The sequence below is a fragment of the Equus caballus genome, chromosome 5, assembly GCF_041296265.1.
Source record: "Equus caballus isolate H_3958 breed thoroughbred chromosome 5, TB-T2T, whole genome shotgun sequence".
Taxonomy (NCBI): domain Eukaryota; kingdom Metazoa; phylum Chordata; class Mammalia; order Perissodactyla; family Equidae; genus Equus; species Equus caballus.
In genome coordinates, this window is record NC_091688.1 from 14,816,066 (window position 1) to 14,839,236 (window position 23,171).

The 23,171-nt window shown below is 36.7% G+C and overlaps 1 protein-coding gene across 4 annotated transcripts in view; it reads left to right on the forward strand.

Annotated features, from left to right (window-relative positions):
• The window catches only part of CEP350 (centrosomal protein 350), a 160,223-nt gene extending 137,447 nt beyond the window's left edge, over positions 1-22,776 (forward strand). For all 4 annotated transcript variants that reach the window (XM_014739627.3, XM_070267826.1, XM_014739626.3 and 1 more), the window contains 5 exons: positions 510-2,512; positions 3,365-3,772; positions 3,874-4,020; positions 6,590-6,712; positions 18,914-22,776. In XM_014739627.3, the coding sequence (XP_014595113.2) occupies positions 510-2,512; positions 3,365-3,772; positions 3,874-4,020; positions 6,590-6,712; positions 18,914-19,078 (2,846 nt within the window). In that variant the 3' untranslated portion in view covers positions 19,079-22,776. The remainder of the gene's footprint in view (positions 1-509; positions 2,513-3,364; positions 3,773-3,873; positions 4,021-6,589; positions 6,713-18,913) is intronic.
• Positions 22,777-23,171: the final 395 nt, after the last annotated feature.

Here is a 23,171-nt window from a genome sequence, read left to right on the forward strand (position 1 = left end):
GCTCATCAGGCCATGTTGAGGCAGTGTCCTACATGCCACAACTAGAAGGACCCACAACTAAAACATACAACTTTGTTCTCAGGGGATTTCAGGAAAAGAAAGCAAAAAAAAAAAAGTATATATAGAAGTATATTTATCCCACCTTCATTGCTTTCCTATTTAAAGAATGTATGTACTATCCATCATACAATTCTCTTTTTACATGATTTGGGAGTGATCATGCAGATCAATGTCTTAATAAACTTAGATCCATATTTTTTCACTTTACAAGTTAACCCTTAAGGAATTACTCCAAACTTGAAATTTTCAGTAATTTTAAATGTTCCATCTATTGTTGGCACAAGTATATTCTCTTAAAAGAAAAACTTACTTTATGTTGTAACCGAAACAGGTCGTATTTATTGACCAGAGTTTTTCCTCACAAAGATTTGGCTTTTGCTTAAACTTTGGGTCCAGAAATTGAAAGATTGTGATTAAATAATTTTAATGTGATTCTTTTTTCTTTTAAGATGCTTCACTGGCAGATTCTGATAGATCAATATCAGAAAGGTCTTTATCTGCATGTGCAAAGAGAGTGACTGAATTGGACAGTCGAACAGAAGAACATTTTCAGACTTCATCTCCAGTTCTCAGATCATCAAGGAAAGCCAGAGCAGGATCTGGAGATTCTCTAGAAAATGCACCTTCCTTACCTCTTCTGAAAGAATTAAATGCCACTAATAGAATTCTGGATGTGTTAGATGCCAAGATTGAAGAAGAATCTAGTCCAAAATCAGAAATACAAGAAGTAAAATACACAAAATTGGATCAGAGTGTGATTGAAGATACCTATTCTAAACAATCTAGGAAGTCTGATGTCTTAATGAAGCTAGACCTGGAACATGGAGATTCATCTGAAATTCTTTCAAGGAAAGATCTTCCTTTAGATTCTACAAATTTTCAGAAAGAGTTTGTTAGATTAGCCATTGAAAATCTTCATAAAAAAGAGTTGAAAGAGAGACAGTCAGATCAAGATATGGATCATAGTCCAAACAGCCAATCAGAAAAAGACCTTCATCAACAAAAGAACATAAAGGAAAGGAACTCCTCTTTGTCAGAACATCTATTTGCTCCTAAAGAGATAACATACTCTGAAGACTTTGAAGTGTCTTCTTTCAAGAAAGACATTTCAGCTGAATTGTACAAAGATGACTTTGAGGTATCATCTTTGTTGTCACTCAGGAAAGATTCTCAGTCTTGCAGAGATAAGTCACAGCCAACAAGGAGCTCTAGAAGTAGAGCCACTAGCTTTGGTAGTGATGATGATATCAGTGAGTGCCTCAGTGAGAAAAGCCTCTCTATCTGTAGCAACGTCCACTCTGAAAGGCTGTTAGAACTTAGGTCCCCTACTGAGCTTATGAAAAGTAAGGAGCGCAGTGACGTAGAGCACGGGCTGGGAGTTCCCGAATCCCCTTCCTTGGCTTCAGTTTCTGTTGCGGATGAATTACTTGATTTCCACATTGGTGATAGGGTGTTAATTGGCAATGTTCAGCCAGGAACTCTTCGATTCAAAGGTGTGACTAGTTTTGCTAAAGGATTTTGGGCCGGAGTGGAGTTGGATAAACCTGAAGGAAATAACAATGGAACATATGATGGCATTGTATACTTTGTGTGCAAAGAGAAGCATGGTATTTTTGCTCCTCCTCAAAAAATATCTCACATTCCAGAAAACTTTGATGACTATGTAGACATAAATGAAGATGAAGGCTCTTACTCAGATGAACAATATCAATACTATAATCAAGAACAAAAAGATACAGAGAATTCTAAGTTTGATAAAGAAAAGGATGCAATTGAATATTTTTATGAGAAATCTCTACCTGGTATGCACGATACAGAAGCCTCAGTTGATAGAAGCCTTAAAATAGAAACAGACAATATCCAGGATATTTCTGGAGTACTTGAAGCCCGTGTTCACCAACAATCTGAAGTGGATTTACTGATTTCTTCAAAGGAAAATAAAGACCTTGTTTCTAGTGCCACAGAAAAGGTTTCCATTGCTATAGAAGATGATACTTTAGACAATACGTTTTCTGAAGAATTGAAAAAGCAACAGCAGTTTACAGAAAAGGAAGAGAACCTATATCCTGAGATTTCAGAAAAACTCTCTACCCCACTTCTGGACCTTTTAGCAAGAGAAAAGAAGCAATTGGAAGCCCAACTGAGGTCATCACTAAGTGAGGAAAAAAAGTCAAAGCAACAGCTAGAGACAGTCAGCTTACTGACAGACAGTTTACTAAAAGTCTTTGTGAAGGACACAGTCAGTCAACTACAACAAATCAAGAAAGCTAGGAATGAGAAAATCCAGCTTAGCAATCAAGAACTTCTTGATGATGATCAAAAGAAAGTACCACCCCAAGGCCTATCCCAAAATCTTGAGGAACAATCACCAAGTGTTCCAGATTGCTTCTTAAGGTCAGAATTGGAAGATGAAAAAGAAGAGATATCCTCACCAGATATGTGTCCCAGACCTGTAAGTATTATGACTAGAAAAAAAATGTCAATTAACCTTACCTTGGGTAGTACATTTTAATTCAGTAGCTCCTGATAATTTTTTTGTGTGATGTGTTGTTTATTAGCTAAAGATCACTGTACCAGTTTTTAAAGGCCTTATAGCTATTTTTCTGTCTGAAGTATAATTGTCCTCTATTAGGTCATGAGTAGTCACTGTAGGGTTGTCACAAACACTGGCAGGTTTATGCTGGATTGACAACCCCTGTATACTGTCCACAGATTAAATTCCCTGAACAAATTTATTCCATGGAGCTTCCCAATGGTTCTCAACCCACTTCTTTTTTGCCTATGAAATTTTTTGCCCTCATATCTACTCAGTCATAGTTGCCCCGCAGAGATTACTGGTTACAATAATGATTCTGGTAAAACTAAAATATATCCACTGTGACATATACTCAGACCATCAACTTGTTTAGGTTGTTCATGGGCAATTGAACAAATGTAATGCTTTTGAGTACCTTGAGCCAGATAATCACCAAAGGTAAGAAATTTCATATCCTATTTCCATATCCCAGAGACAAGACGGTCCTTCAGAAACAGAATAATGATAATACAAAAAGGAGAAAAAATTGATCAATAAACATTTTATAAAAATTCAGTTATAAGGCTAATTATGGGAAACGGTGGTTTTGTCTTAAATTGTTAATTAGTAGCCACCATATTGTTTTTGTTTTGCTTATTTATGGAGAAATAGTAAATATACAAATAATATATTTGCTTTGTCTTTTAGGAAAAAAAAGCAGACCCAAAATTTGTTAACTGATCTGTGGTCACTAAATGGTACTCTGTTTGAATGGTTCCATTTCTATAGGAGAGTCCAGTATTTGGTGCCAGTGGGCAGGAAGAGCTTGCTAAGAGACTTGCTGAACTTGAGATCAGCCGGGAGTTCCTGAGCGTGTTAGGAGATGATCAAGACTGGTTTGATGAAGACTTTGGTTTGAGTTCTTCTCACAAGATCCAAAAAAATAAGGCAGAAGAAACAATTGTACCTCTAATGGCAGAACCTAAAAGAGCTCCCCAAAAACCATGTGAAACATTATTGGCAGTTCCACATACTGCAGAGGAAGTAGAAATTCTTGTACATAATGCAGCAGAAGAACTTTGGAAATGGAAAGAATTAGGTCATGATCTTCATAGCATCAGTATTCCTACAAAATTGCTTGGCTGTGCCAGTAAGGGTCTAGATATAGAAAGCACTAGTAAAAGAGTCTACAAACAGGTATGTAACATGGGAGGATAATTCTAAATTTTAAGCTTCTCTCCATTGTCTGAAATTTAGATTCTTAGTTATTTTATTTTGTTTTATTTTTCTCTATCAAGGCGGTTTTTGATTTAACAAAAGAGATTTTTGAGGAAATATTTGCTGAGGACCCCAACTTGAATCAACCTGTCTGGATGAAGCCATGTAGAATCAACTCTAGTTATTTCCGACGAGTGAAAAATCCAGATAACCTTGATGAAATCAAGGTAACTGCAAACCATAGAGTATCTCCTTTTTTGACTTTCTGTTTATTTATACAGATCCATAAATGCTGTAAAAGCAGGTATTCTTCTGTGTTATTCACTTTTCTATCCTCAAGGCCTGTCCCATAGTGGGTATTCAATAAATACTTGTCAATTCATTGAATCCATGAGCAATGGTAGGATGCGGGTAAGAGGAAATCCTGAATCCTCAAGTTTTGCAAAAGAAAACATAACTTTTAACAGTCATTTCCTATATATACATAATATATAATATTTGAGAAAAAAATAGGAAATAGAGAAATTATTGCAACTCATAGGAGTTTTAGGTGAGTTTCTGGTAATTTAGGGATAGGTATAGTATTCTAGAAGTACACCTAAAAACATCACATTTCAAACATGCCAGCACTGAACACGTAGCTGTTATCTCTCCATCTTTGATTTTGGAGGTTTCAAATTGGTAATGTGGTTTTGAAATATTTAGGATAGTAATATGATATATAAAAAGTATTGTTCGTTATCTTAGAAGGCCCTGAAAAGATTAAGTACTCTGACACTACAAGGACTCCCAACAAACCAACTTTAAAGTCACGTTGGTAGAAATCTCTCTGCCTATTCACTTGTGTCTTTAATTCAGCAAAGGTTATATTTCCAGTGTAGTGCCTCTCAAACTCTAATGTGCATATGAATCATCTGGGAATTTTGTTAAAATGGAGATTCTTACTCAGTAGGTCTGAAGCAGGACCTGAAGTAGGACCTGAAATTCTGCATTTCTAACAAGTTCCCAAGTGACGCTGATGCTGTCGATCCTAGGACCACTCTGAGTAGCAGGGCTCTAGGGTTATGTTTCCCAAACTTATCTGATCATAGAAAGCTTTTTGTTTTTTTCCAAGAGAGCGTATTTCAAATTACTCATCTTACTGGTGTATTTTCTTATATCATCCAGGAGTAAATGTGGACTATCAAAATACATTAAAGGAACATATACGTTATTCTGGTGTATAACGTGGAAGCATTGCCTAAACAATTTAGTCTTTTTGTTTTTATTGAGATGTATTTGACTTAGAACATTGTGTTAGTTTCAGGTGTGCAACATACTGATTCAATATTTGTATATGTTGCAAAACGATCACAATAAGTCTAGTTATCCATCACCACACAGTTTTTTTACAAATTTTTTTTCTTGCGATGAAGACTTTTAAGATCTACTCTCTTAGCAACTTTCAAAAATACAGTACAGTATTATTAACTATAGAAAGCTTTTAAAAAATATTTTTTACTGACAGAACACCAACAGATATTTATGAGATATAATGTATACTTACATCAAGCGTAGGCAAACTATGGCCCACAGGCCACGTGCAGCCCACCACTTGTTTTTATAATAAAGTTTTATTGGACCACAGCCACACCCCTTTGTTTACATACTGTCTGTAGCTGCTTTCTTGCTACAACAGCAGAGTTGAGTAGTTGTAACAGAAACTGTGCGGCCCGTAAAGCCTAGAATATTTACAGTCAGGCTCTTCACAGAAAAAGTTTGCAGACCTCTGCTTAGATTAAAGTAAGTAACAAAAAAAAAGTTTTCAGAGAAGAATTTGACTCGTTAGAAAAGAAAACCAAAAAACTTTTAAAATATTTTCAGCTTTGAGGAATGGAGTATCAGCATCACCTGGGGAACTTTTTCAAAACAACTGGTGTGCTCAGTCCCTTCAGCCCTCCACAGTTGATGCATCCTTGAGTGTGTGTCTGTGTGTGCCGGCAGGGAATGGTGGAGTTTAGGGGCACATTGGTGGTTTGAGAATCTTCTCTACTGATTCTGATTCATAAATGTATCCTTTCTCCCGTTAAGAACATTATTTTTTAACAGAACAGTCATAGAAGTAATAAAAACTCAAATTATTTTAAGAACAAAGAACAAATAAGTTTAAATAAGATAAGATGTATAATATATACCGGCAATCATCAGAATGCATACATCAATATAACACACAATGATGCTGCCCACTAATTTTATTATTGAAATAGCATTATGTAAAGTTTTTTTTTTAAGAATGGTAGTTCGAATATTGTTAGCAGTAAAATTATTATGCTTCTCATACTGCAGTGTTGATTAATGTTTTCTTAATTTAACATATTCAAATCGTGGTGATTCAAAATAAACTGTCCTGGCCAAAGCCTTGTACTTTGCCCACATAGCATTGCTCCCAAAATTTCTGTGGGCTTTTTCAGGTTCAGAGATTTATTTTATGCTTTCTTTAGTAGTCTTGCTAGCTTGAAGTTAGCTAATGGTGGTTCTTGGGTAGAGGGAACTCTAAAGTGATTTTTCTTTGCAGATTCATCAATGGGTTTTACTTTTGTATGTTATGTAAAAAACAAAAATTCTTTAAGTGAATAAAGTCTGAGATTTGGAATGCTTTTCTCTTCAAATTGCTAAGTGGAACTGTAAGTGGAAGAATTTTGTATGATCTTTTATTATAAATATTGTACTTAGCATAAATCTGTTTACTACATTAATAAGCACTAAATCTCAGAAACTTTGTTGTCTGTGTTTCATTCATTCCTTTTATTTTCACAGAACTTCATAGCAACTGAAGTACTCAAGTTGTTCAGTCTTAAAAAGGAGCCAAACCACAAAACAGATTGGCAGAAAATGATGAAATTTGGAAGAAAGAAAAGAGACCGAGTGGATCATATCCTGGTTAGTGTGTATAACTGAACTATTTTTATTTTGACTATCTCTTCTAAAATCAGAATGCAGTTAGATTCTGAAAGGAAAGGGAATATAATTGATCTTAAGTCTGTGATAGTAGAATCTTAAACTCTTCATTTGCTGCATTTCTGCCCCTCAGTTTTGGAAATTGCTCTTTTGAACTCAGTAGATGAATATTTAACTTAACAGTATTTTGTGGGTGTGGAGAACTTGAGAAATAAAAAATTGAGTAGAAGCAAAGTTTAAGGTACTAAACCAAAAAGGGACCAGTGTAGACTCTGGGGCAGAGGCCTGAGTTTAAATCCCTGCTCTGCCCCTTCCTTGCTTTGTGATCTTGGACAGATTATCTAACTTCTGTGAGCTTCGTTTCCCTATCTGCAAAATGAGAAACGTTAATAATAGTACCTACTTGATAAAATGATTAAGAGGATTAAATGAGTATTTATATATGCATATATGGAACAGTTCCCTGCGCATAACTCAGTAAATATTAGCTGTTATCATTTCATCATTATTATTATCCAGAACTTTAGCTGGATAGGATTATTCCATTTTGCAATGTATTTCTCTAGTATTAGAAAAATGTTTATCCAAAAAAAAATGTCTGTCATCCTTTCTTCCCTAAAAGAATGTTAAGTAGCAGGAAATCTTAGGAGACTCAGATGCTACTTTTTTTTTTTATTTAAGGAGAAATAACGTGAATTTACTTGAGACAGAGTGAGGATTATAAGCCCCTGGGAAGGCCTTAGAAGGCGTTCTGGAGAAGCGTGGGTTTCAGTACAGTCTTAGATCTTTTTAGAACAAAGAACATTAAACACACCCAGGATGCATTTTCATCCAAATTTCAAAGAGGTATTCACTTGCAAATTAGCAGGTCAACATGACCCTGATGTCAGGAAAGGGACTAATTCAGGCATTAACAATGGGACGTAGGAGGGAAAGTATGCATTCTTATCTTAAGAGAGTGCATTCTTTAATGGTTAAGCAGATGTACAATGTATGTTTGATAGGCCTTAAGTCAGGCTTTTTAGTTCAAGATTAGTCACTTTTGAACTCCAGTAGTTACCCCACACACCACAATATGTGAAAATCTCTTGTCATTTTCCCCTTTTGGTCAATAATCTTTTGATGAAAGCATTGCTGATCGAAATATTTTCCCTTGGTACCAGGGTAGTTTCTGCCTGCCCTGGGTCCATCATGTCCCTCCGTGCTAGGCTTTTATTTCATTGATTTGCCCAGTTATCCACATTGTGGGGTCAGATGTTACTTGATTCAGATTTATCTCTAAACATTTTCATTCTGAACTTTCTATCTTGTCTATATTTACATTCATATAATGAAAAAAGTATTATGCTTAGAGGTATCCATTTTCCCCAACTATGTTTCTTTCTAGTGCTTCATTTACTCAGCAATAACTATACTAGATAAACATTTGTTTAGTGTTTTACAGTTTAGCATTCTTTCTCATGCCTCATTTGTACCTCACAATAATTACATGAAGTAGGAAGTGATGCGGGCTCAGTGAGCCAAGGAGTCGAAAGAAAGATTTCTTGGACTCTCAAGGTCTGGCAGTAGTGCTGTTTTATTCAGAGAATAGCATGGAGTAGCATGGGGACAGGACCCATGGGCACTAAAGAGCTGCAATGCGTTGAGGGTAGGGCTAAACTTATAAGGCATAGGTATGTGAGTTATCTCTTTACAAGACAAAGGAAAGATCATGGAAAAAATCATTAAAATGGTATGAGTGCAGGTTGGGTCTGGTTATTGGGTGGTCCTATAACTTCGGATAGGAATCAGGTCAGATCAGGCCAGGACGCCTTGGACTTCTCTCCCTGAGGCAGCCTTGATCCTCATCAGGAAGGACTAATATTCTCTTTTACAAATGAGGAAGTTTAGATTCAAAGATATTAAATGACTTGTCTAACAAAGAAGAGCCAAGATTTTAACCATGTTGTTCTTCATAGATCTTTGCCTCTCGAGAAGGTGAACTTGTTCTCATATTTCTACAGTGGTTTAAAGTTTGAGTTATTATTAATTTCCAAGATGTTACTTCTTCTGCCTCTTTAGTAATTAAGTAAAAAGCATGTCAAGAGACATTCATTTACCCGCCTATCAGTTAAATTTATCATATCCCCTATAAATCATCTCTCTGCACACATTGAGTCAAGAATTGTATTAAGGACTGATGTTACAATGGTAAGCAAACAGACATAGACTCCATCTTCATGGATTTATAGTTTGCCAGCAGAAACTAGCTGTTAATATATAATATACACATGTGTATAATTACAAATTAAATGATAAAAATAGAAGAACAGGGAACTGTTGTAAAAGCATAAACCAGAGGAAACTGATCTAATGAAGATAGTCAGGGGAGGCTTCTCTGAGGAAGTGACTTTTGAGCTGAGCTCTTGAAGATAAATCAGTGTTAACTGAGTTCCATGGTAGAGAGAAGAACAGTTCAGGGAAAGCAAACCACATGTGCAAAGACCTGAAATGGGAAAGGAGCTTGGATTTGAGTTGAAATGTCAGTGTGGCTGGAGAGTGAGAGGGATGGGAGCATCAGGTAAAGCTGGAGAGAGAGAGTCTGTGTACTGCAGTGCCTTGTAAGCCACGTTAAGGATTTGGGTTTTATCTTAAAAGCAAGGAGTTTAAGCAAGAGAAATATCAAGATCAGATTTGCAGTTTTAGAAAATCGCTTGAGACATGCTTCAAAAGAAACAAGTGTGTGGAGGAAAAAAAAACCAAATAAGGGTTATTATAAGGGAAAGGTAGCTGTTTAGGTATATTAAAGCAAAATTTCTTAGATAAATTTATCTTGAGCATATGCCAAAGTAAATGAGGAAACTAGCACAGGTAGTATTCCAGTTCAAAATGAGTGGAGGTTTAGTGCATAGGCTTCCAGCTGGTTACAGACAGCTTTTACTCCACGTGGTTATAAAAATGTCATCTTAATAATGAAAGGATTAAATATAAGGAGGTGGGGGGAGGCAAGGCAACAATTTGGAGCTATCTTCAGACCTGAACTATTAAGCAGAAATAACAAGTAATATATCTAAGAAGTGAACAATAAGCAGGTTGATTTCTGGCTCTTTATTAGATGACCAAAAACAAGGCTTATCCTTGGATGGTGGAGGCTTCCAGCTGTGCCAGATGGGGTCACTTAGAGACATCTCTCCAGCTGTCAGAAGATTCTCAAATATTAAACAAAATGTTTCTTTTGCAAATGTAAGATTATTATAGCTTGGGTGAGGGTGATGTTTGTGTATAAAAATTGAAAATGTTTAGAAATTGGGAGACAATAACAGAATATACATTATGTGAAGATCCACTTTGCTGGTCATAAAATATTTTTCAACTTTCTACAGAGAGACCTAGACCCATGTAACTTTTTTCATGAGTTCGCTCTTCTTAATGTTCAGCAAGATGATACTTTTAGCTCATTGAGTTAATTATTAACAAGAAATGCTAAATAAACTAGTCACCTCTCCCACTATTAGATTTGGAGATTCTAATGATGTGGTTTTTTTGTTTTGTTTTTTGCTGAGGAAGATTTGCCCTGAGCTAACATCTGCTGTCAGTCTTCCTCTTTCACTTTTTTTTTTTTTGTATGTGAGCCACCACCACAGCATGGCCACTGACAGATGAGTGGTATAGGTCTGCGCCCAGGAACTGAACCTGGGCCACCAAAGCAGAAGGCACCAAACTTAACCACTAGGCCACTAGGGCTGGCCCTGTTTTTACATTTTTTTATAAACAATTTTTTATAACACATGAAATAAAAAAATTTTTTTTTTTTTTTTTTGAGGAAGATTAGCCCTGAGCTAACTACTGCCAGTCCTCCTCCTTTTGCTGAGGAAGCCTGGCCCTGAGCTAACATCCGTGCCCATCTTCCTCTACTTTATGTGTGGGACGCCTACCACAGCATGGCATGCCAACAGTGCCATGTCCGCACCCGGGATCCAAACCAGTGAACCCCGGGCCACCAAGAAGCGGAATGTGCAAACTTAACCGCTGTGCCACCGGGCTGACCCTGAAATAAAAATTTTTTATAACACATGAAACAAAAATTTTTCCTTTAGTACAAAAGGGTCTCAAAAGTAGGAATTTTAAAGAAGTTTTTAAAATTGTATTTACTATAATCACACTTATTTTAGAAAATTTAGAAAATCCTGATTAATCAAAAGAAAATAATCATGATAATCTCACACCTAGATAACTCTTAATATTTTGATGTGTAGACTTAGAGTCTGTTTTTATACAGAGAATATTTTTAAACAATTGGGATCATAGTCTCTTTTTGTAATATGATCGTTTTTACTTAATAAAATGTAGATGTTTTCCTTGTCGTTAAATGTTTCTCTATTTTATATCACTTTTTAATAACTTTATTCCATTTTATTTTTTGTGGAAATATAGTAGTCCATTGTATTGATGTACTGCAATTTATTTAACCAGTCAGTAATTTTTTTGCTCTTCTAAACAACATTGTTGTAATAAATATCTTGCAGTATGGTATATCTTTGCACCTATTTCAAATAATTACCTTAGGATAAATTCCTGGAAATAGAATTGCTGATTTAGAAGTATATTCAGAATGTTAAGGCTTTTGTATGTCTTGTCAAATTGTTCTCCAGAAAGGTGACACCAATTATACACATTCGCCATCATGATAAGAGGGTGGTGGTTCTTCTCACTTTTGTTAGTACTAGCTATTAGCTATCAACTTCTTTATCTTTACTAAAAGAATAAGCTCATTTTGCTCTATATAATTTTATTGTTAATGAGGTTAATTTTTTTACCTGTTTATTGACTATTCTAAATCTTTTACGTGTTAAGTACAAAAAAGAACAGAAAATAGTACAGAAACCATCGTTTCTGCATCCCTCTATTTCATTCTGAGTTGTTTCCATCTTCCTAAAGTACATACTTTAGTATTTCATTAATTTTAAGTCTCTAATGTAAGCTCTCAGTCTTTGTCTGCAAATGTTTTTATTTCAACTTTTAGTCTTGAATTATAGTTTACCTGAGTATTGAATTTTAGGTTGAAAGTTCTTTTACTTCAGCAGTGTGAAGATTTTACGTCATTGTAATCTGACCTCTGTGGCTGGTCTTGAGAAATCTGCTGACAGTCCTTCGTGGGGAGCCTGTCGTTTCTTTTTAAGATTGTGTGTGCGTGTTTGTGTGTTTGTTCTCCAGTTTCTCTTGGTATGTCTAGATGTGGATTTATTTTTTTTTTCCTGCTTTGGACTCACTCTGCTTATTGAATCTATGGATTCGTAGCTTTACTTAATTCTGGAAAATTCTCAGCTATTGTCTCTTAGAACATTGCCTCTCCCCAGTTCTTCCAGTTCCCTGTGGTGCTTCCTTAGACATGTCTTTGGCCTTGTTCTCTTTTATAGCTCTTAATTCCTCCCCTAAGTGGTTACAGCACTTGCCAATCTTTTAAATCCCTACTAGTTCTGGTACTTAAGAGTTCCCTTCTTTCTCAAGATTTCTTTATGCCTTACAAATAGTTTTTGTTGTATTTTATCCAATATATGTACGTATTTGTATGAGAACTTTTTTGCATTATCTTTTTTTTTCTTTTTAAAGATTGGCACAAGAGCTAACAACCATTGCCAATCTTTTTTTTTTTTTCCATTCTGCTTTTTCCCCCCAAATGCCCCCAGTACATCGTTGTATATTTTAGTTCTGGGTCCTTCTAGTTGTGGCATATGGGACGCCGCCTCAGTGTGGCCTGATGAGCAGTGCCATCTCCGTACCCAGGATCCGAACCAACGAAACCCTGGGCCACTGAAGCAGAGCGCGCAAACTTAACCACTCGGCAACGGGGCTGGCCCCTGCGTTATCTTACTCTACCGTTTTTGCTGGAACTGACAGTCTTGCCAGCTAGTTTTCTTACACAGTTTGTTTTTTAAATGTGCTCCAAGAGTTTTTCAAATTATAATTATAAGTAATATTTGGATATTGTAATTCAAAAGAGGAGGAGAAAACAGTGGTTAATATTTTGGTCAGCCCAATACTGTAGATAAAATGAAGCCATCTTATAAAATTGATGAGTTTTATTGTTTTTCTAGAGTTTTGACTGTTGGTAATTTTGCATGGGATCTGTAGTTTTAAAGGGCCCTGAAATTTTCTGAGCCTCATTTAATATTTTTGGATGTAATGAACCCCAAAATGCTCTCATTGCACTAAATGAGAAAATATGGCATAGCAGTTAGGAGGAAGATCTGTGGAATGAGACTACTTGTAAGGATCCAGTCTTGTCCCTACCGCTTACTAGCTCTGTGACTTTGAATAAGTTACTGCTCTCTGTCTCAGTCTCCCCATCTATAAAGTGACAGCCTCATAGAGTTGTTGTTATGACTAAATGAAATACTATATGTTAAGTGGCAGATAGGAAGGTCTCAAAAATATTAGATATTATTAATAGATTGTTTTCATTGATTTACAATAGTTTTCTTACTTGACCCCTGCTCTCCCTGTCTGCAAATAGCCAGAGTCCAAATTATGTAGATTAGAACTTGGCTCAGAAATTTGACTTGCTGTTATAAGATATATAACTATGATGATTTTTATTTTTTGAGGTGTGAAAGTAAAAATTCCATCTTTTTATTAAAAATATATGTGCACTTAAAGCCGTTTCAGCTGTAGTGTTTTTAATATGCCACCTATGCCTGATTTAGCATTCTTGAGGATAAAAGCACTTTGACTAAGAACAGGCAGGAGCTGTCACCTCTAAAGATCCTAACACTACTAGTAGATTTAATTCCCAGAATCTTGTGATTCCATCTTTCTGTATGTCAGCCATATTGTCAAGTTTTTCAATACAGTGTTCTGAGCAATTCCAATCTTTTCATTCATCACACTGGATTGTCACCACAATCCAGTGTGATGAAAGACAAGATTATTATTAACACAGAGTTGTTAAAAAAGTACAGTTGGAAAAGGGACTCGGATGGATGGATGGATGTATAAATACCATGCTTCATAACAATAATAAGAAAGAAATAGAGAAACTATTTAGATATTTCCCTGCCAAAGCATTATTGAAAAGGATCCACTGCGCTCCAAGGAGCACCTGTGGCCAATTTAAATTCATCCAATCAATCAATAATTATTTCTTATGTGCCTGCTATGTGCTAGGTAGTACTCTAGACTCTGGGAATCCATTAGTAAACAAAACACACAGAATGCAAAGAGCTTTCATTCTAGTGAGGGAAATAGATAAGAAAAATAAATATATAGAAGGAATACGGGAATATCGGGGGGTTACAGTTTAGATAGGATGGCTGGGGAAGGCCTCCCTGAGAAGATGACATTTGTATAAACTACTGAAGAAAATGAGGAAGTGAGCCAGTTGCTCATACAGGAGAAGAACATTCTGTGGAAAAGCTACATTGGGCCTTGCATATTGGAGGAAAGTCACTGTGTGTGGAGCAGAGTGAGGGGTGGAAGAGAGTGATAGGAGGTGATGTCCCAAAAGTATCAGGGTGTGATTTTAACAGGATCACTCTGACTGCTTTGTTGAAAATAGACTGAAGGAAGGGTAGCAAAGGTGGGAGCAAGGAGACCAGTAGAATATTGTAATAATCCAGGCAAGTGATGATCATGGCTAGGACCAGTTTGGCCATATTGGAGGTGATGAGAAGTGGTCATATTCCAGATATATTTTCAAAATGGAACAACAGAATTGCTGATAAATTGAATGTGGAGTATAAGAGAAGGCAAGGTATTAACTCCATTGGGTTGGCCTGAGAAACTGGAAGGATGGAAATGCCATTTGCTGATTTGAGGAAGACTGAGAGAAGTGAGTTTGGAAGGAGTATCAGGAGTTCTGTTGTGAACATGTTAAATTTGGGATGTCTAATAAACATCCAAATGGAGATACTGAGTAGATGATTGGATATATGAGTCTGGAGCTCAGACAAGAGACCTAGGCTGGAGATAGGAATTTGGAGAGTGGTGAACATATAGGTGGTAGTCAAAGCCATGAGACCAAGAAAGAGAGTGTAGATGAATAGAAAAGAGAGCCAAGGACTGATTCCTGACACACTCCAATGTTTCAAGGATTAAGAAGATGAGGAGAAGCCAACAAAGAAGACTAAGAAGGAGTAGCCAATGAGGTAGAAGAAAGCCAGGAGTGTGTGGGGTCCTGGAAGCCAGGTGAAAGTGTTTCAAGGAGGAGGGAGGCATCATCTGTGTCAGATGCTGCTAATTGGTCAAGTAAGCTAAAAACTGAGAATTTACCATTGGATTTACCAGAGTAGAGGTCTTTATTGATCTTAATATTAATACAAGTAGTTTTGGTGGCTTGGATGAGGTGAATGCTTCATTTGAGTAGGTTTCAAGAGAGAATGAGAAACAGATCAGGGAGAGCAAAAATAGCCACTTCAAGGAAGTTGTTTTGTGAAGAGAAAAATGGAGGGGGTAATGGTGACAAGAGAGGGTTCTTTTAGCTTGAAAGAAATATATACTGTTAGGAAAAATTTGATAGAGAAAATGAGATGATGCAGAGGAGAGAGGAGAACTGCTGGAGCAGTATCCCCAGATAGACGGGAATGGAAGCCACGCAAGTGGAAGGATGGGCTCAACTGAATATGAACTTCCCTTTGATATACTTGTAACATGATAAGCTATTATATTAAACGTTTCATAGTAAACACTTGCTTCTTCCAGATTAAGAAAATGTATAATTTAGTTGTTGTTGCTTGGACTAGGAAAGTCCCTATCAGACTAACTATACAAGTGTCTTTAGGCATTATTTGAGGTGAGTAAGATACAAAGAATATTTTTTAGACATAAAGTCCTCTGTTACCCAAAAAGGAGGGATATCTTTCTTTCAGTTCTAGTTCTCATTCACTGTCCCATTACCACTTCACAAAGACATTGATTAGTTTATATCTTAGGTTAGCTAAGAAACTGATCAGCTACTTCTGGCAGTGCATTCTCAAAGTATGTATGATGTGGAATGAGTAACAAGTAATTAGACCAAGTTTTGTATATCCTTTATGTACAGTAGCTTTGGAAAATCTCCCTCTTACAGGTAGAATTGCACTTAAAATGACAAATCCTGGAGTGAAACCACCTAGCTAATGATTGAATCTCCTTTACAACTTAAAATCTGATAAGGTACTCGATGATAGCTCCTGAGTTTCTACTTACTGTTGATGAAGTTCTTTCTCCTGTTGAGCCTAAATTGGTTTTCACATAATTAATTCTAATTTTCTTTGACAGCTTTGGGGCTTTACATAACAATTTTAATTCTTCCTGCATGCCTTTGAAGCAGCTATCATGTTTCACCTGAGTCTTTTTCTACCTATTAAATGTTGATGTTCTCTCCTGTTGTCTGATGGGGTTTCAAGGCCCTTCAGCATTATCCGCTGTGGCTCTTTGTCAGTATCCCTCTTTAACTACAGTTCTTAGAATTGACCATATAATATTTTGTGTATTGTTGAGTAGTACAGTCATGTAACCTCCCTCTTTCTAGATACTATACTTTGATTAATGCAGTTTATAATCACATTTGTTCTGTTTATTTGTAGCTATATCTCATTCTCACGGAACTCACAAAAGCTTAGGAAGACCCCAAGACCCAAATCTCAACCTGTGTATTTGCAGTTATTTTTTGGGCCCAAGTACAGGACCTTATTTTATTCCTTCACTTAGATAAATTTGGCCCTTCATTCCAAGCTACCAACACATTTTGGAGTTCTTTCTTCCAACATAGTTATTATATTTCCCAACTTCATGTTACATCTAAAATTGGTGTACCTGCTTTCATGCTAGGTCATTGCTAAAAATGATGAACTGGACAGATCCAAAGACAGCCTTTTAGCACTCACTAAAAAATCCATATGCCAGGTATTTATTTAATACCTTCTATTTGCACTTTCCTGGTCACTGGAAAATTATAAATAAAAAGAAAAATCTTGAGGAGCTCACAGCCAGGGGGGAGAACTGATACACAGAATACAATTGCACAGGGTAATTACTCCAGTAGAACGTGAACAAGATAGATTGGGAGCACAGAGGAAAAAGCTCCTGAGTCTTCCAGGCAGAAACTTCCTTCCAGATTGTTAGTTGTCTTATCCTTTAATCGAAAAAGTACAAATCCACCCAATTGACCTGTCTCTGTTTCCCCATCTGGTTCACAAGGATATGGTGAAAGACCCTGACATATGCTTGCTGAAATCTGGCCACAATCTATTTGCCACAGTTCTCTTTTCTACCAACCTGATACCCTGCCAAAAAAAAGAAGAAAATGAAGTCATTGTTAGACTGACTTTTTAATGTAATGTTATTAACTTATATATAATATATATTAATTTACATACATCTTCAGGAGCAAGGGCAGGGGAAATGTGTAATAGAATAGAATAGACTCTAAAAACCAGAAGAGAAAAGTGGAGGCAGATTTGCAGGCCGAGATTCCTCAGTTGCCGTGGTTGAAGTTCCAAGTTGGGCTTTGTGCTTTCTGATGGCCAGAGCAAAACGGAAAACTGATGTTAGTTCTCACTGGCTGAGAGGAAAATAGTTCCTGTTCTTAAGTAGGGGCAAAGCTTTTTGTTAATACTGACAAGGGCACTGTGGGGGCTCATCGAGGGTACACTGGGAAATTTAATGGATAATGTCCTGAGCATCTATTTCTACTGTAAGGGCAAAAACAATTTCATTAGGACAGTGCTTCCTAATTTTATTATTAGGGAGGAAATTGCTCAGAGAACAGATTTAATACTAAAGGCTGAGAGAACTTGTAAAAAGGAAAGCTGTGCAACTTTGAACAAGTAAATTCATGGGAAATATGAAATCTTTTGTGGAGACACCTATAGCTTTCCTAGAACATGGTTCCCCCCAGCACCAGTTTGGGAAGTGTGACCTTAGGCTGTTCTTTACAGCATCCTTCATAAGAGAGGAACACTAGTTCTTTGGCAGGTTAATAATATTTCTTATACATCCACACAAAATGATTCTTTGATCAGATAAATACAGGAAGCTCTGATTTAACCAAGTTTCTTTCCTGTTGTATTTCTCTTTAATAGACTAATGTATAACGTGAAACTCCCAGAGGGAGTTTTCTAAGCTTATTTGACCATAGCACCCTTTCTGGTGGCATATCTGTTCATGGAGCGTAAGTTAGGGAACTGAGAAATGAACATTTTACATATCCTTCAGGTAACCCTCCTCAAAAAGAAAGAATTTGGCAGCCACTTTGTCATCTATTTGTCAACCCCGGCCAGGATCTCTGTTGGGCAATGCTGTTCTTCCCTCTCTCACTCTCTCTCAGGATGATGTGGTCTCTTTCTCCCAACTCTTCTCATTTCCTCATAAGAGGAACCAAAGTACAAGTTCCCTTCTTCGCTTCCTCTGACTTTTTTGAGGTGAAACTATGATCAGAGCAAGTAAGGAGCTTGTCACATGACTTTTTTGCCAAGTTAGACTTCTGAGTAGAGACCCCCGTCACTGCAGTTAGCTTTGCTGAATTTGTGACTAGATCAGAGTTTACAATCTACGTTCTCCACCTGGCTTCCATCCCGCTCACAATATCATTATGTATAATAAGTCTAACATGTTTCTTTTATAAGTAGTTTTTTAAAAATGTAAACAGGCGAAAAATCTTGGTTCTAATTTGGTTAATTTTGGTTTTACTTTAGGAATCCCAAGTCCTAAAGTGCAAAAAGAGCAAGTGTTGTATAACAGTGATTTTTAAAATAAACCTAAGCAATAGTACATTTAAAAAATACTCTAATGGGTATTAAATTTTATTCATTTATTTATAGTAGTCCAGAATCATATCCAGTATTGTCTTCGGATATATGTATTTTATAATTCTAAGTCTGTATTTTTAATAATTTGTGTCTTCTCCCTTGAATTCCTATACATATTCTCTTATGTTGACATAGACAGCATACTTGTAATCCTTAATATCTATAAAATACTAGAATATTGTCAAATTCCATTTTGACAGATTTAAAGCCATTTTGACAGTTTTGAAGGCACTTTTACTTGACAGTTGAGTTTTTTCAAAATTTTTGCAGCTTTAAAAGGGGTATTGCTATCATTATATGTTACCTTATTTTTTGGTCTGTATTTCCAGAGATGGGACTACAAAGTCAGCAAATATAATTAATTTCCTAGCTTTTTTATGACAGTGATTTCCTAACCTTTTTGTTTTCTAAACTCTAGGTACAGGAGCTCCACGAGGAGGAGGCACAGTGGGTAAACTATGATGAGGATGAGTTGTGTGTGAAGATGCAGCTGGCTGATGGGATCTTTGAGACCTTGATCAGAGATACTATTGATGTTCTGAATCAGATCAGTGAAAAACAGGGGAGAATGCTACTTGTGTGACATCTTGCAAATAAATCGAACACTGAGTGCTAACATGAGTCCTGGGCCTTTCTGCCGCCTGATACACACCCCATCTCCGTCATAGCAAGAGTGCTTCTGGACCTCATGCCTGTTCCTAAAGACTGCTGGTTTGGAGTACATGGGACAATGCGGTATATCTGGTATTACAGCCTTTGCCTTTAGAGACTGTCCACTGGATTAATTGGTTATTTTCGGTGGGCAGGGTTGTACTCCTGTTGTCGACACACAGTATAATCCTACACCTTGTATTAGTACCTACTGGGTCTCAGATGAGGGCTGAACACCAGACTTACCTCTTATCTTAAACTAGGGTATCACTTCCTTGAGTCTGCGGTCAGGCAGGAGAGGTATATAGATAAATGCATCATACCTTTGTGGAAGTGTAATCCTGATCTACACCATGAAAGTCATAGATGGACATGATAGTCTCTAAACAGTATTAAACCCTTCACCACTTCTAAATAGGCAAGTTTAATAATGTGTGCCTATTTCACATTCTGAAGTTCATTTCTTTTTGAAGACCATTTTCTTCCATTATTGCAGTTGAGCAGCACCAAGTGGACTGTCAAGTTAACAGAAATCAATGGTAGCCTTGCTTTCTGAGCACCATCTAAAGAATTTTAAACCTTTGTATTATTTTTAGTTTTCTCTATATGGGCATGAAAACAAAGAAATGCCCCACTGAAGACTGGGCTCAAAGGACTGATGCAGGGCTGGCTCTTCTCCCCCTTGTCTACCCTGCACTTTTCTTACTCCTTCTGAACCTCTGCCAGCTGCTCCCAGAATCCCAGATCCTCAGGACCATCTCAGGCATCCAGGCACGGCAAAAGTGGAAATAATTCATTTTGGCCTTCAAACTTTCAACCCCCATCTTTCCCCCAAGAAGTCAGAGACGCTGTTACTTGAATGATTTAGGAAATGAGTGTGTGCACCAAAGACACAAAGATATTGTCTATTGTTTGTGTGCTTGTTTCGTGCTCTGGAACTTTTTAATTTATTTTAAGATAAATTATTAAGTTGAAAATGTGTGTCCCTATTCAGAAGTGAAAGATTCTTCTTGTAATAGTTAAACTTCTGTCTTGAAGCTTCTATGGTTCATAGTCTTTGCACAGGAAACCTGCGGTTTTAACAAACCATCACACATATCGAAGAAGGCAGTTCAATTCAGTGAAAAGAAGATGAGCTTTCCCAAGATCACCTGCAGTAGCAGGAAGGGGATAAAATGATGTAAATACACTGTAAAATTCAATTCTGCCTCTCTTGCAGCATTGCTTCTCACAACAATTACCTGTATCTGAAAAAAATATAGACTCCAGCTGCTACATGAGAGCATACGTGATGCTCTCCTGGGACCTCAGTAACTGCCTTCTTGACTGGTTTCTCCTAATCAGTCCTATCCTTCTTCAAATAATCTAGAAGAATGTGGATAATCTTAGGCGTGAATGTAAATGCCTTAATATTGAAGGTCCTGATTAGAAGCATGATATAGACATCCACTGGATTCACATATATAAATATCCTGGAATGTTATAGCTTCAAAATATGTTAGAGAAACCCCAAAGATGGTATAATCTTTCAGTGTGCACGTTCATTCATTTCTGCATCTTCCCTCCAAACTTGCCTTTGCGTCTCAACTGTTTCACTATGCACACTTCCATTCTTCTTTGGTTTCATCTTGTCATTATGAAAAGCTTACTGAAATAATCATTGGAATATTTGCATTTTGCACAATGACTGGTATGATAGCTCTTGACAAATAAGGAAAGCACTGAAATGTTGTGATTGGGTCTCGGGAAATGCTCACATTGATGTGTTGCCAGCATTTCTTCTGGGCTTTTGGTGTTGAGCTCTAGTCTTGTAGCCATAGTGAGCAAATGGACTAAGAGAAGCTAGGGTTTCTTGGGGTTCTTAACCGGTAGTGTGGAGATAGTATTTTCATGTGGCCAAGGAAAAGCAAAGGCTTTTCTTTTCAGTTTGTATTAGAAATATCTTGTCGACATCCTTTGGCTGTTTGTAGGATTACGTTGTCCTTATGATACTGAAACTTTACAGCTGCTGTAAATTTTTTATAAATGAATATGAAAATAATATAATAGGAATATAGGTTGTTTTTCTACATCCTTATTATTTGGACCTAAACCAATTTTTAATAAGAAAGTTTATCTTTACTCTTTATGACATTTTGATTCCAGAAAAGGAAAAAAGATTATATAAATCTGTGGAATCAGCAATCTGGACTTCGAGTTCCCTGGTAAGAATGCTGCCAGGAATGTAGCAGTGGCTGTCCTGACATTCTCCCGCTGTCTTTACTATCTTGAGAGTCCTGGGTTCCAGAGAGACAGGAATACATCAGTCTTACTCCTTGCTAGAAATGGTCGTCCATAGTTTGATAGCAGAAAACAAAGAAATCTATAATTAGCAGATTTTTATTATTTTAACTACTTGGATATAATTGAAAAAAGGTTTATTGTTAGGATTAGGAATGATAAATATGGATACCCAGCCACTCGTTCCATGTTGAGATCTTTAATCAAGCTCTGCCTCTTAATCAAGAATCTAAATATCCCTCTTTCTGATCTTTGTTCCTTCTCCCCACACCCCCATCCTCTTTCACTCTTTCTTCATAATTCCTCTAAGAAAAAGATCTTTGCATCAGCAGTAATATCTTTTAGAATAGCACTATCAGAATTTAGTAGTAAACCAACATATAGGCTTCAGATTTATTTCTGAGTCCAAAATAATTTGTGCTATCCAGGGTCCTTAACTCTGGGTTAAATAAGTACAGGGTATAGACTCCCTCTTCAGGTCTAAACAGGAATTTTTACTCTAGGGAAAAGTGGGAAGAGCTCAAAAGTAGTTAGTTAGGAAGGTAATTCGTTTTTCTTTTACCTAAAAGAAAAGAAAATTCCTTCTGTGACTACAGGTCTCTGAGAAATTATCTTTCAAAAGAGATTTCATTGCTCATAAGAGTGTTGTGGCCTATTGATAAAAACAATTTTGTTCACTTTCTTGTCTTGAAAAAAGTGGCCTTAGCTTTTTGCAATACTTGAATAAAGTGTGTACTCGCACAGCATTAGAGACTCGTAACTTTTCTGCAAGAAGTTCAAACTTACATCTTCTTTTACTACCTTAAGAATACTAGTGAATAAAATATTAATTCAAAGAGCAAATGATAGAAACTACAATGATGTTTAATGCAAATTGTAGGAATTTACATGTTTACAAATCATCTTAAACTGGTTGTGCAGCAACTCAATAAAATATCTTTGTATTATAAAAATGTGAAGAGAAATGTAAACTGATGTAAAGGCGGTACTGTCATTCTAATTAACCTATGTTTAATAGCTTTTCCTTCCGGACTTTGCAAAGCCTTCTCGGGAAACACATGGCAAAGCGTTCTCTGGGAGGCCCAGCCTCCGTGTGTGTACTGTATTGTGCAGACATGAAAAAACAAACCCGTTTACTGTGTATGTGTAAATAGCCTGGTCATCAGGCCATTTTCAGCCAATGGTCACATCCAGTGCAACTTTGCACAGAAGACTTAGGGTGTGGTTTGTAAGTATGATCTGTAAAATAACTGGGATGAATTCCCATGTATACCTGTGTAAATAGATTTGTTAACTGAAATGTACTTTAAGAAAAAATAAAATCTGTAAATAAACTGATTTATAAATTAATTTCATGTTAAATGTTCATTCTTTTCCCCTTTTAAGCCAAGTTTGGAAAGCCAGTTCCTGTAAAATTCACTTATTTCTGATTTCTTACTGGGCAATAGAATGAGGTGAGCTGCGTGTGGGAGCTATTCACTCTGTGCATAAAAGCCTTCACCACGCACGTCCGAGCAGCCTGGGCTGCTCTGTGCATAAAAGCCTTCACCACACAGCCTGGGCTTTGACGGTCATCGCTCACTCGTTCAGCAGTCGTCGAGCACACCTTCTTGTTCTGAGCACTGTGCTGAGTGCTAGGGAGATAGCAAAGACAGCAGACGTGGTTCCTGACCTCATGGAGCTTAGATTCTAGTGAAAAGGAGTCATCAGAAAATAATTTCAAAAACAATGCATGACAGATTACA